General features: G+C 34.5%; 1 protein-coding gene across 1 annotated transcript in view; it reads right to left on the reverse strand.

The window, feature by feature from the left end:
* LOC150098409 (syntaxin-6-like) overlaps positions 1–15,795 on the reverse strand; it is a 93,169-nt gene that overhangs the window by 5,338 nt on the left and 72,036 nt on the right. The window contains exon 7 of the mRNA XM_090405041.1: positions 6,814–6,908. Within this exon, the coding sequence (XP_090261167.1) occupies positions 6,814–6,908 (95 nt within the window). The remainder of the gene's footprint in view (positions 1–6,813; positions 6,909–15,795) is intronic.

The raw sequence follows: 15,795 nt of genomic DNA on the forward strand, positions 1-15,795 counted from the left end.
AAATGAGGTGTCCAATCACGCACCAATTGGTGAGAGTGACCATGAGTAATTATCTGTGTGGTTGCCAGCAGTGTGAGGACCGCTGTGAGAAAAGGTATATGTGGAACTACAGTGGGGGGGGGGGGGAGATTATGAAGAGCTCAGGAGACAGTTTGCAGGTGTAGCATGGAATGAGGAGTTAGCTGGAAAAGAGATCAATGCAGCTTGGAGGATTTTCAAGAACTATCTAGTAGAAGCAATGTCTAAATGTATTCCAAGGATCAGAAGGTTAAATAGAGTAGGTGTGAAATGGATGAATAAAGAGATTAAGCATGTGATACAGAGAAAAAGGGCATTATGGAGGCAGCATAAGAGAAGTGGTAATAACCAATTCCATGAGGATTACAAAGACCAGGCAAGGTAGGTGACTTGGTTGGTAAGGGTAGCAAAAGTGAGGTATGAGCAGCAGTTAGCTAATGAAGCCAAAAAGAATCCTAAGGAGTTCTTTCGATATGTAGCCAGCAACAGAAAGAATGATTATGGACATTGATTGGGGAAAATGGTATAAAGACAGCTGTTGTGGAGATACTTAATGAGCAGTTCATAAAGGTCTTTCAATCTTGTGAATGTAACTTCATGGAGAGATTGAGAGCAGTTGATAATGGAGCGGGGGAATAATGACTGTAAGTGAGCAAGAGATGTATGGGGGAGTTCAGCAAACTAGATGTTAATAAGGCTGTGGGACTTGATAATATATCACCATGTATTTTAAAGGAATGTGCCAGGGAGCTGACACCTTCGTTGACATATTTTTTTAATATGAATCTTGCACTGGGTCAAGTTCCTAAGGAGTGGAAGGAGGGCAAGTTTGTGTCGCTTCATAAGGGAGGTGATAGAACTGAAGCATCAAATTATAGGCCTGTGTGTGTGTCAGGTGTTGTGGTTAAGTTGTTGGAGAAGCTTGTGAGAACTAGGATCCAGAATTGGGTTGACAACAATGGTATTATCTTTGATGGACAGCACTGATTTGTTAAAGGGAGGTCATGTTTTAGTAATCTACTTACTTATTACAATAAGGTAACTGCTTCCTTGGACAGAGGAGAGGGATACACAGTAATATACTTAGAATTTGCAAAGGCGTTGTGGTTAAGTTGATAGTCATGCTAGAGTAGATGGGGTTGGATGTTAGATTAGTGCATTGGATTGGAGACTGGCTATCTGATAGATATCAGCAAGTTGTGAATGGGGGAGCAATATCCAGGAAAAGGAAAGTCACTAGTGGAGTGCCTCAGGGATCTATTTTAGGGTCACTACCGTTTAACTTGTAGATTAATGATATTGGCGAAGATTTGGATGGAGATATTCAGTTGTTTGCAGATGATGCAAAGTTGGGACGAACCATGAAGAGTAGGAAAGATGTTGTGGCCTTACAAGAAGACTTGAATAAATTGAGTGATTGGGTACGGGAGTTCAATGTTGCAAAATGTAAGGTTTTAAAATTTGGGAAACAAAGATGGGATGTAGAATTTATGCTTCATGAGGATATATTGTCGAAGGTGGAGGAAATGAGATCTTGCGGTGATAGTGGATAAGGATCTGAAATTTAGGGGACACATTGCCAAAATTGTGAAGACAATACAAAGACTTCTGGGAATGATGCAGAGGACACTGACTTGTAGAAGTAGGGAGATTCTTGTTCCATTGTACAAGGCTTTGATTAGGCCACACATGAACTATTGTGCCCAGATTTGGTCACCTGGTTTTCAAAAGGACAAAGAGATGTTGGAAAGGGTCCAGAGGCGACTGACTAAGGTAGTTTCTGACCTCTGGAATGTCGAATATGAGGAAAGATTGAGAAGATGCAATTTACAGTCTGATGGATAGGAGATATGATAGAGACCTACAAGTTAGTAAGGGGGTTGTTATAGGATCAGTGTTGAAGAGGTTCTACAGAAAACAGTGGGAGATCAGGGGAGAACCAGAGATAATCCCAGGAAACTATATAAATAGGATGTGAGCAGAGGAGTGAGAAGAAGCAGGTTTTTTGCATGCAGAGTTGTGAATGATTGGAATGCCTTGCCTGAGAGTGTGGTGTCTGCAGAGAATTTGAGTGTGTTTAAAGTGAGGTATGATGAGCTCTGTGTGTATGATAAAAGGACCTAGATGACTCTTTGACTCCATGGGTAGTAATAATAATTTATTTTATATCATTATTTTTTATTATTTTTAACAGTCTGCTATTGTCCATTCGATTTAGATGTTCTAACCATTTTTGTTTATATTTACTTATATAAAGATTAATTGGTTTTATAAAATTTCATTTGTTTTATGGTCCCACTTGGTATATCTGGCTGTTTTTCTAAGAAAAATTTCATTTCTGCTCTTTGGGAATCAGTTTTTTATTCTTTTTTTATGGTTCATGTTTCATATCCATAATGTTTGTTTAGACAGAATGTTATATAAACTGATTCTGATGTGTACCTAGAATGGCTTAAATATATTATTTATTATGCCATTTACTTTAACAAAATTTGATATTTTAATGTCTATCGTTTTCATCTTCATATGATAAGTTGCATCCCAGGTCTTTGAAAGTATTTACTTGTTCTAATATTTTATTATCTATCACTATTTTACTTCTTCCTGGGGTTTTCTTCTTCAAAAGCCATTATTTTTATCGTTACTTGTGATATTCTCATATTCTATTGTTCTGAAATTTCATTAATGATTTTACTGATCTCTGTAAGTCATCTGCAAATAATAGTGTATTTATCTTTATTGTATACTTAATGGGATATGCATATTAAAAAGCAGAGGCAATGTCTTTCCATTCTGATATTTTATCTAATTTGACTGCTATTTTATTTCCTGTGTAATTCTTGAATAGACTAAGAGCTAGTTTAGTATATTTAGATCAATTAATATTTTAAATAACTTTTATCTATTAATTTTATCAAAGGTTTTTTCATCATCAATGAAGGCCACGTTTCTTTTTGAAATTCTCTTTACTTTTAAATTAACATGAATATTTGAATAATATTTTCAGTTAACATGAATTAGGTTAATTACCGTATTTGCCAGCATATAAGACGCACCCCCTTTTTTGTACACATTTTTTAGGAAAAAAAGAAAGATATTTTAGATCTCTTCCTGATTCCACCAAGTTCTTATCATTTTCTCAGTTAGGGGTGCCCCGAAATGCCTCTCTGCAGCCCTGTTTTCATGTTGAAAGTATTTTTAACTGGGTATAGTTATGTTAAAGATACCAAGCAATTTTAAACCTGGTTTTACTCCATTTTTTTCCAAGTAAGCAAACAGACAAAATGTCAAGTTTGCGCAAACTTGACATTTTGTCTGTTTGCTTACTTGGAAAAAAATGGAGTAAAACCAGGTTTAAAATTGCTGTTTTCATGTTCTTTAGCATACGCAATCACACGTAGCTTGTATGCAATATTGTAGCAATGCCGACGTTTTTCAGCATTTCATTTCATTTCTTCATTATTTGCCAAGAAATTTAGAGAAAATTTAATGGCAGAAATTTATCACTGTTCACAACAACCGCGACAACAATTGAAAAGTTTAAACGAACAGGAACACAGCTGTGATCGTCTATGACTGTGCATCCACTGAACTCTACATAACTGAAATGCTCTCACACACTGCAAGAAAGAAATCGCGTAACTCGGAACAGAGAAAATTTCCAGAAATGAAAGTAATAAAAAACTGAGTATCGGCATATAAGATACACCCTGTTTTTCAGACCTATTTTCAAAGAAAAAAGTGCGTCTTATATGCCGGCAAATAGGTAATTAAAGTTTGCAAAATTTTACATAACAAAAATGCTTTTTAATATTGTTATTTTAAAAAAAAATTATCTTGCAAAGACTGGATCATGTGACATCATGAAAAGTGTCTGGCTCCACAGTGAGTGCTACCTGCTTTCTTGTTCTCATGGATCTTATTCTTTCCCATTAAATTATTGTTTATGGAGCATTTATATAAATTAACCCTTTATTATGAACAAAAAACTAAACACCCAAACTGAATTGTGATGAGCTGTGCTATGGCATACATTTTAAACCCACATTCCATCCATTTATTATCTGTCCAAGATGGGTTGAGTCCTCTGATTTAGGAGCTTGAGGCAATTTAATGCAGCCAGCTTTCCATTCCTCTGCTTCATCCTTCTATCTGTGTAGAACTGTGTTCACAGCTAGTTTGCCTCTTCTCTACTTCCATATGAGACCGCTAACAAATGCAAACAATAGAAGACAAAAAAATAATAATAAAAATAGACCTAGAAGAGCATGAAATTGTACAAATTAAAATCCAGAAATGTTACACTAGCTTAAATTAATGTAATTTACCTGAAATCTTCATATTCAATTAATTATGCAGTTTGCACTATTAAAATCAAAAATACCCAAAAGCATCAGCAGTCAGTTAACTTTAAAATTGATTACCTCCAATTAGAAAGTGGTTGAACTAGTTGGCCAACTGGATTGCAAACCCATTCTCTAATTAACAGGCTATGTGCTCAGATGTTTGTGATTTTCTTATTAATTCTGGGTGGAAAGCATCTATCTACTACTTCGAGCAGATACTTCACTTAGTCAAATGTGAAAAAAAAAAAAGAGAGAGAGGATGCAAGTGATGAACAGCTAGTCTGCATTAGTCCAACATAGATGGTGTGAACAAGTCAGCTTCCTAACTGGACAACTGATTTGAATAAGATGACTAATGCAAGCTAGGTATTCATCACTTGTGTCTCTTCCCACTTTGTAACTAAATATGACCAATTATAAAGTTAACTGACTGTCCTAAGTTTACAGGTTATTTTTGATTTTAATCATACAGACCATACAGATTCATTAAGATTTAACGTGACATTAATTTAAGCTCATGTAAGATTTCTAAATATAAACGTTAAATCTGGATTTTCACTCTCTTCTTGGGGCATGCTGAAAAGTGGTGATAATCACCATGTAACTTATACATTATTCTACATATTTCCCACAAAATGTTATACACTCTTGAATGCTGCTGGATCATTTGCACTTCTCTAAGAAAAAATATCTTTCTCTTGTTGCACAGACCAGTCCTCAGCTGCAGATGTGACTTCATCTATGGTAAATTTTGTTCCTTTCAAGTGTTTAAACTTGGGAATAAGAAATAGTCAGTTGGTGCCAGGTCTGGCACATAGGGTGGGTGAGGCAGACATTGAAAGCCCAAGTTTTGTATTGTCTGTTGGATTTCATGAGCAGTGTGAGTAGGTGTATTGGCCTGCAAAAGCAACACACCTCTGCACAATTTCCTATGGCATTTTTCCTTCAGAGCTGTTGAATAAACTGCTGCTATAACAGTTTCACCTTTTTTTGATAGTGTAATCCTTACTTAGTAAGGATTACACCATCCCAAAAGACAATGGCAAGAACCTTCCCCGCTGACTTTTGGGTTCAGAACTTCTTTGGCTGTGGAGAACCTTTCAACTGACTCTTGTTTGGTCTCTGGGTCATAGTGATAAAGCCATGTTTCATCAACAGTCACAATATGAGCCAAAAAAAATTTGCACCTGATTTCTCAAAATGACCCAAAATCTCTTGAGACATTGAGAGAGCACACGTTCTCTCTTTTGTTTGGCATTCAAACATTTGGGGACCCACTTCACTGAGAGCTTCTGCATGTCCAGATATCGTGGATAATGACCTCAACTCATTTCCTGGATATCCCCAGTCTTTGCAATGTTTTTGGCTAGTATTTGTCTATCATCAAGGATCATGGCATGCACTGTATCAATGTTTTCAGGTGTGATTGTTGTGGAAGGGCTTCCTGACCTAGAGGCATCTGTTGTCTCAGAATAGACAATTTTAAACTTGGCCACCCATCTGGCAACTGTTCAATATGCTGCAGCACACAAAGTTTGGTGAATCTCAGTTGCAGACTTTTCTTGCAGCACGAAAAACTTGATGATGGCCTGCACCTCTGTGTCTTCTAATTTCTTCAAAACCTCTGAAGTCTTCTTATATATCCTAAAAGAAAAAGAACAAATTATTACAATTTGATGAAACATTTGAGTGAAAGGGTTTTAAGATATGTTCTTTCTTATGGTTATATCAGTTACTTTAATATCATTTTTGTTCTAGGTGTTTATCAGACCTTTTCACCCCTCCCCCTCCTATATGTTTGTTTCCCTCACTGTATGCATTTGTACTTTTTCATGTTATCATTCTGTGTGCTTTATGTAAAATACCTGCCTATCCTTTGTGTTTTCTGTCATTGTACAATTTCCCATAATTTCCTTTGTTTGTTGACTTCAGTTTTAATAGAAAATACAAATAAATTTTATGCAGCACTTCCCACAAGATTGCTCCTAACAGCTGTATTTTGTGAGGAACTTTGTCTATTGTGAAGTTTTGTATTGTCTGCAATGGTGTGCTTAAAATAGCTTCCATGGGCCTTAGGCCATGTCTTTTCTTTAGTTTTTAATAGTACGTTGATTTCAGTGGTATTCACTATAGTGTTCATCTAACATACCAAATTCTTTGTGACTTTTATTTAGCTACTTTTACACACTGCTTTGCTTTTTTTATATTTTTCTTAACATTAGTGATATCTATTAGTAAATCTGAAGTTTTTATTCATATATATATATATATATATATATTTGGTCTTGTTGCTCAGTACCCAAATTTCATTATCCAGGATTATGAACTACTAATCCAAGGTAAGAAACCGTCTTTCTGTTTTCCTTTAAAAATAATCACTTATTGATTGGGCTCATCAATTATCAAAATATTTTAGATGCATATTTTATGGGGAAAAAAAAAAACTCACCATTTGAAAGATGGAGTGTTTTGGCCAATTTTTTCATAGTTTGATCCAATCTGGACTCTGTTGTTTCCATTTCATGACTAAGATCATCTAACATACTGCAAAAGATGCATATACCAGTGTTTGAATTAGTAAAAAAAAATGACAATACAGTTTTACTAATTAGATGTGTTGCAGTCAACTTTCACTATAGCAAACTCAGGAATAATTTACTATAGTGAATTTCTATTACTTTTTTTAAGCCACAGTATTGTACCTGTTCACATTTGGTCAAGATTTTTTGATAGTTTGTTACACTGTTTACTCTAGTGAGAGCTAACTGTACTTAGACTTTATTGATAATAAAGCCAATTCACTTACCAACATTATTTTCAATTAGAAATATATACAATTTTAAAGATGTTAAGAAATTAAATTCTTAATTTAATCCTTTATCCAAGTATAAGAAAAAATGTTTATGCATGAAGTATTTTCAGAATTTGGCTACTTGTATATAGAGGCTAACATCTTCACATCAATTGTATTAATATCCCATAATACAACACACACACACACACACACACACACACACACACACACACACACACACACACACACACACTCAAGATGTGTATAATGCTATGCATTATGGAGAGGACCAGACCAGAAGAGATACCAGGGTGGAAGTAATACAGAAGCCATATATTTTGCATATACAATTAGTCAAAATGTGTCACACCTTATTATTAAAAGACTCTGGATTACAGATAGATGTTGAAAGTGTTTTCCACTTGGTCATACTATAAATTAAAGATGCCAAGAAATTATATTCTTGGTTTAATCTTTTATCCAAGCATAAGCTTGTCTAGACCCAAAAGGATGGGTGTGTGCTTTGCATTATGGGATACTAAGGAAATTGTTGTAAAGTCATTAGCCTCTATATACAAGTAGACCAATCATGAAGATACTTCATGTGCAAACATTGTTTGCTTACATTTGGATAAAGGATGTAACCAAGATATAATTTTTTGGCATCTTTAATTTATAGTATAACCAAGTGAAAAAACTTTCAACATTAATTTAAATCTTTTGTATTTTTGCATTTCATGAATATATGTGTTTCAGATGCTTCCATGGCTAGGTAGTTTCAGCACATATCATTTGACTGGAAAGCCCAGGACTCTCCTTGGACTAACATTGACCTCCAGTCTCTCGTGGTATAAACACATCAGATCAATAGCTCCCTCAACCTCCAAAAGACTAAGCATTCTCTTCTGCTTAAGATGTTATTTTATACTCTCACATCTACTAACTCTGTGCAGATCACAAATCTGCCTGTCCTTAAAATACTGCTCACGTTTCTGGTGGTGCACCTAAAACCTCGGTAAAAATTATCAATGCTGTCCAGAAGAAAACATTTTGGCTCACAGATGATTCCCTGTTAGAGACTCACTTCAAACTGTCTTACAGATGCAATGTTTTAACATTGTATATTCTGCAGTTACTTACATAATCACTGCTCTGCCAAACTGACAACCATCACTCCTTCAATTTCTGTCAGGCCTGTTAAAACAAGAGTAGCAACTGGCATCCCTATTCAGTGCAGATACCAAATCTGTTTCTCTTCTTTTATTCCACCTAACTCTGTCCTCTAAAACAGCTTCCTCACCTGCACCCCACATATGAATGGCAGTAATGTGCCTATAGGTTCTTTGACCTCTTGTGAGTGATCAATATGTTAAAAAACAGTAATGGCAAAAATCTGATTTAAACCAAAATGACTTTAAACAGAGTTGCAAAATTTCTTCATTAGAAAATTCCCATATTAGGCAACAATATCAAATATGTACTGATGGGGAAAAAAAGAAACCACACAAGAATAAGATGACATTGAATGGGAAAATCTGAAACAAATGGCAAAAGCAGCAACAGAATGCTTAGGAATAAAAAATAAATGGAATGGAAAATGAGGGCTACAGGTTAGTAGTTGGAAGGGGGGCCAATCGTTCGATGCTGTTGGCACACTCTCCCTCGATGAGTCTTTGGACTCCCTGGAGGTGTCAAATCATCATCATAATAATAATAATAACTGGAACGAAGAAACAGAAATTATAATAAAAACAAACTTTAAAAAAGTTTCCAGAAATGGCTACATTCCGAGATCATAGAAGCAGAAATAGAGTACAAAAGTAATAGTGCAATTGTAAAAGGAGAAATATGAAAAATATTTAGAGAGAAACAATACTGTAACAGAAGTAGAAAAGTATATATATCTAAGCCAAAAACCTATAAAATAATAAAATACATGAACAAAGAAATAAAACATATATATATAGCAAAAAATTTAGAAAAATGGGTAACCCATTTTCAAAATTGCTGGGCTGATGATAAAGTAGAAGTTTATTATTGTTATTGTTGTTGAGCCTCCATGGGTGCCTCCATAGAGTCCAAAACTATCCACACAATCTATTATACCTCCCCTTGAACCCATTAACAGATAAAGTACTCTGGCAAACCATTCCACTCATTCACAACTCTCCAAGCAAGAAATCTAGTCCTCACACCCCCTACTAACCACACTTTATTCAACTTCCAGGGATGACCCCTTGTTCTTGCTCCTCCAGCCAAGTACTGAAACATTTCCCCTGCATCAATTGTATAAAACTCTTTAAGCAATTTAAATGTTTCTATCATATCCCCTCTTTTTCTAATATCAACCAACTTCTGCAATCCACACACTCTCAATCTATCCTCATTGGGAACATTCCACAGAATACTTACCATCTTGGTCACTCATCTCTGAATCTTCTCTACTGCTTCCTTATCCCCAAGAGACCAGCTTGAGCATGGTAATCCAGATGTGAACATATCAACGCCTTATAAAGAGAAATAATAACTTCCTAATGTGTTCTTCAATAGCCAAATAACCTTATGGGCTACCTAGAAACAATAGCAATATGTCCTCTAAACTTTAACTCTGTCTACCACCAACCCTAAATCTCTAGCTTCATCTATTTCATTTCACAGCCTATTTAAACTGTCCTGTAAACTCTCATTATCACCTTGATTAACTATTACTCTACCTAATTTTGCATCAGCAAACAACTGAATATTTCCTATATTATTTATGTACAAATTAAACAGCAATGGTCCCAGCACTGAACCTTGCAGCACACCACTAGTCACCTGTTTTCGCCTCCATATAATACTTTTTGATATTTGTCCAGCAGCCACCTTATATTCATCCCCATTTGTTATGATTTGCATAACAGAGTTCCATGTGGTATTTTGTCAAACGCCTATGCAAAATCCAGCAGAATCGTGTAGCCTTTTCCTAAAACTCTGCTGTTACTGTATTATAAAAAATAGTAAATTACTAAGACTGACCCTTCACAAAGCCATGTTTCCCCTCATACAATAAATTTAGTTTAATCCTTTATCCAAGTGTGTGCAAACAAAGTGTGCGCCTGAAAGTATCTTCAGGACTGGGGTAAAGTGGTACAACACCGGGCAACTCCTTGCAAAGGTGGAGCAAGCTACCAACACTCCTATCTCAGTATCTCTCACAATGCAAAACACATCTCCTTGCGGATATGTATAATGTTATGCATTAAGGGAAGGGCCACTACCCAGACTAGTTTCGACCTTTATTGAGGTCTCTTCAGTGGGAGCCAGGCCCAAGTGGAGATACGACGGCAGAAGCATTAGCAAGGTCATCTCCTCCTATAGGAGCTGCGAAACGGTGTGCCACCTTTTTATTAAATTACTCTGGATTTAGAGAAAGATGTTGAAAGTTTATTTGTTTATTTTTTTTGTTTTGTTTATTTTTCACTTGGTCAGACTATAATAAATTTACTTTAATCCTTTATCCAAGTGTGTGCGAACAAAGTTTGCGCCTGAAAGTATCTTCAGGACTGGGGTAAAGTGGTACAACACCGGGCAATTCCTTGCAAAGGTGGAGCAAGCTACCAACATTCCTATCTCAGTATCTCCCACAATGCAAAACACATCTCCTTGTGGATATGTATAATGTTATGTATTAAGGGAAGGGCCACTACCCAGACTAGTTTCGATCTTTATTCAGGTCTCTTCAGTGGTCTCTTTGGCAGCTCCTATAGGAGGAGATGACCTTGCTAATGCTTCTGCCTTGGTATCTCCACTTGGGCCTGGCTCCCACTGAAGAGACCTCAATAAAGGTTGAAACCAGTCTGGGTAGTGGCCCCTCCCTCAATGCATGACATTATACATATTCGCAAGGAGATGTGTTTTGGTCTCGGCACGGAAATGGGAAACTAGCTCACTGTCTATTTATAGCATAAATTCTGACAGCGTTTATTAATAGCAACTATTACATCATACAGAAACAAGTGGGAATTATAGGTGATGCAATACAACAAAATATCTAAAGATATTGCAATGAAAATGGCCATTTAACTACTAAAAATTATATTTATGTAAGGTGATGTGGTTTCCATTAACATGAGCATATATGCAGGGAAATAAAAAGAGAAACTAACAATATTCTAGAAGACAAAATACCAGAACCAAATGGATTCGAAAAAAGGCACTGATCTTGCATAGAAGCTTTTACTCTAAAAATTCATCATCATACGTATCAAGGATTTAGGCCTAGTATGGCCTGTTCCGGCCTTAGAAGTCATCGTTGAATCGTTTAAGAGGACGTCCTGGTTTTCTTTTTCCTAATGGCTTGTACTTTAAGGCTTGTTTTGGTAATCTTTCTGTTTTCATTCTTTGAACGTGTTCCATCCATCTATGTTTATATTTTTTAATTTTTTCAATTACTGGTTCTTGCTTTAATTCTTTCATAATATCTTCGTTTCTTTTGTGATCAAATAGGGTATACTTTGCAGTTTTTCTCATAAACTTCATTTCTGCTGTTGTTAATCTTTGTTTGTCTTTTTGTTTTATTGTCCAGATTTCGCTTCCATACATTAAGACCGGTAGGGCTAATGTATTGTATACTTTTAGCCTGGTTTGTTTTTGAACTAGGTTTGGTTTAAATATAGAGTTAATTACTCCTGTTATTTTTAAATATTTTGCAATTTTTATGTTTATATCTTTTTCATTTTCATAAGTGATCATACATCCTAGGTAGTTAAATGAATTCACCTGTTCTAAGATCTTGTTATCTAATACTATTTTAGTTCTTGCTGGATCTTGTCCTTTAAAGGCCATAGTTTTTTGATTTTTCCGTTGATATTATCATACCATAATCTTTGGATATCTCATTTAGATCTAAAATAGCTTTCTGTAAGGTATCGTCAGAATTTGTAATTATTATTTGGTTGTTGGCAAAGAGGAGAGTGTTTAAGTTCACAGTAGGAAAAAGTTTTATATCTTGATGGAAATTTTTATATTCCATTTTATTATTGTTTCATTTAGGTAAATATTAAAAAGAGTTGCTGAGAGGGGACATCCCTGTCGGACCCCTTGGTTTATCTCTCTTGTATATGATAGCTCATGATTTAATCTTATTTGTATTTGATTATTTTCAGATATACTTGTGACAGCTTTTAGGATATTATTTGGTATTTGTCTTTCTTTTAATATGTTAAATAATATGTTTCTTTTAACTTTGTCAAATGCTTTTTCAAAGTCAATATATGCAATATGTGTTTCTAAATTATATTCTCTTCTTTTCTCTATTATTATTTTTAGGCAGAAGGCTGGGTCTATACATGATCGTCCTTTTCTAAATCCATTTTGTACCTCTAGAATAAAATTTTTCGGAATATTTCATTAGTTTGTTATTTAAGATTCTGCTGTATATTTTGTAACATGAATTTAGTATACTGATACCTCTATAGTTTTTAGGGTCATCTCTATTATCTTTCTTAAAGATAGGAATCACAATTGCTTTTTTCCATTCTATTGGGGGGATACCAGTTGAGTAAATTTTATTTAAAAATAATAAGCGTCTTCCTTTGAATCTTGTTCCTGCGTATTTATATAGTTCTGAACCTAGCTTATCTTCTCCAGGTGATTTTCCATTTCTTGTTTCTTTCAGACTGATTTCTAATTCTTCTTCAGTTATTTCCTTTTCATTTTCGTTAATTGTTTGCCAGTTGTCTTTTTTAAAATATTTGTCTGTCCACAGTTCTGTGTAGTAATTTAGAAATTCTTCTAATTTCAATTCAGTGTTTAATTTTATGTTTTCTTTGGTATCTGCATTTAGGTGTTTCAAAATCTTATATACATTGGGTCTTATTTTATATAAATCATGTTCTAAATTAGAAACAAATTTATTCCATGATTCTCTGTCTTTTTCTGACTTCTCTTTTAGCTATGGCTATTATTCTTTTATATTCTATTTCATCTTCTAATCTTTTACTGCTTAACCATTTGTGATAGGCTTCTTTTTTTCTTTTTGATTATTTCTTTGATTGTATCATCCCAGATCTTCAGTTTTTTTCTTTTATTGAATTTTTTGGTCTTTCCTAAGCTTTCATTTGCTGCTGCATTTAGTATCGTTTTTATATTAAGCCATTCTATTTCTATTTCTTCATTTTGTTTTATTTTATCTAGATACTGGTTAATTCTTTGTTCATATAGCCATTGTACATTTGTGTCATTCAATAGTCTAGTTTTATAAACAAATGTTTCAATTTTTCTTTCTGTTCTTGTTACTTGTAGCCATTTAGGTGGTAATCTTAATTTTATTTTAACAAGGAAGTGGTCACTGCTTATTTCATATCGTCTGTGAACTCTAACATCTAGTGAAAATTTTGATGTCTTTTCATTTAATATGAAGTAATCTAATATTGATTTCCATCCTCTTGCTGCCCAAGTATATTTATGTATGTCTTTATGTTTATAGAAGGAATTCATTATTTTTAGGTTATTATAAACTACAAAGTCAATCAATTTTTTACCATTTCTGTTTAGAGTGTGTTCTCCATGTATTCCTATATTATTATTAATTTTCGTGTTTCCAATTCTTGCATTTAAGTCTCCTGCTAAAATTATGTAATCATTTTTATTTATTTTATTATATATGTTTTATAGCTGATTATAAAAATCAATATTATCCTGTTCTCTTCCTTCTTCTGGGGCATATAAACCAATTATTGTTAAATAGCCTCTATCTATTTTTATTCTAGCTTCTATTATTCTTTCATTCCATAATTTATAATGTTTTAACTGTTTTGAAAGGGAGTTATGAATCCAAATCATGACTCCTGCTTGTGCTCTTTGGTCTCTGTCAACTCCACTGTATATCACATTAAAATTTTCAGTTCTCATAATTCCTTTTAATTTCTTTTTTGTTTCAGTGATTACTGCTATTTTAAAATTTCTTTCATTTAATAGTTGGTCTAATTCTATTTCTTTATATGCTATTCCTCTTACATTCCAGTTTGCTATGTGTATTATATTTTGTCGTTTCCATTTTCGTTTTCCCTTTTCCATTCCAGGGTCGTTTCCCATAGATTCAATCCGATTATCTTTTTCTGTCAGCTTACAAGTATGGTTATGTTCTCCATGTCAGGGGACTAGCCTGACGATGGAATAGTTCAGTGGTAGGGCTGCTACCTTAAGGCTTCTGAACTCGCCTTCTTCCGAATTTAAACCCATAGGAGGAATAGGGTATATTGAAGGGGAAAGGGTAGATTATAGAAGAAATATAGTAAGGTTTATAGAGAGGACATAGTTGTAAGGCCAGAAATGAAAAGACCCCCATGGCTCTCGAGTACTCTAATAGCACAAGGGTCATAAAGTAAGAAGAGTTGGCTGATAAGGCCTTATAGGAAAGATTAAAGTAAGTGGGTCTTCCTCAAAGTAGAAGAAGGAGAGGATAGATCCAGCTTGGGGTCCATGGGAGTGCCGCTTCCCTTACAATCAAGATGATTACCCCTTATGGCCCTGTTGGTCCACGAGTCCTTATTCAGTATATTCGGACCACCCCACCATATATATATATATACACACACACGCACGCGCATGTACGCACACACACATGGTGGGCTCCCTTATCCGCCACCCAGGGGACGCACTCTCTGGGGGTTACAGGGTCCCCTGAGAGTACTCTAAAAATTAATAATTGAAAAGAGAAGAGAATTTCATAAAGAAACACACATGATCTTTATTGATCACAAAAAAAGCCTTTGATAAAATTAACAGACAAAAACTTATAAAAATTAAGTGCATATTAAATCCAGCATTATTTCAAAGCCGAATACAGAAACTATACAAGCTGAGTATGAAATTTAACCAGAGAGCCTACAGTAATTAAGCTCTCTGGTCAAATTTCATACGAAACTTTGATAGTTTCTGTATTCGGCTTTGAAATAATGCTGGATTTAACATCCACTTAATTTTTATAAATTTTATATTGCTGAATTGAAGCCTTTGGCTTTTTATTTTAGTAAAAAGACAAAAACTGTTTAAAACATCTGAGTTAAAGAAACCAAACAAACTCTTACAATATATACAGAAAATAAAACAGACAAAAACTTATTTAATGTAAAATTTTTGCCTAAATGTCATAGGCATCATAAGTACAAGATCATAGAATGGCAATTAACCCTTTGTTTTGCAAATGTGAAAATCAAAACAGAAAAAAATTTTTTTTTGAATAATTAGATACAACATGAGCCAGTAGGTAAGAAAAGTGACTTAAAATTTTATTTATTATATTTTTTAGTAATTATGCAATGTTGCTCTGAAGCAACATTGCCCAGATTTCACATGACAATTGCTGAATGTGTCTGACAGCATAATTTAATTTCTTTGTATGACAAGGCACAAAACTAAATTACATTTTGTACATCCTATAGTTGAAAATGTATTTTTACAATGTCAACATCAATTTGCCCCATACAATATACCATACGGGTACTTGCATTGCTGCCGTCTACTTTGGTACTGGTTGATCATGTAAAAAATGGCTTTGTTTTATTTGCATGCACCAGTGCATCTGCAATGTCAAGCCTGAATTGTTGCTTTTGCAGGGTCTTTTAGTCTCCCATTTCTCTTTGATAAAGTAGC

This window comes from Typopeltis vanoorti, chromosome 15, assembly GCF_054136105.1.
Source record: "Typopeltis vanoorti isolate ZY-2024b chromosome 15, IOZ_Tvanoo_1.0, whole genome shotgun sequence".
In the NCBI taxonomy this organism is placed as follows: Eukaryota; Metazoa; Arthropoda; class Arachnida; order Uropygi; family Thelyphonidae; genus Typopeltis; species Typopeltis vanoorti.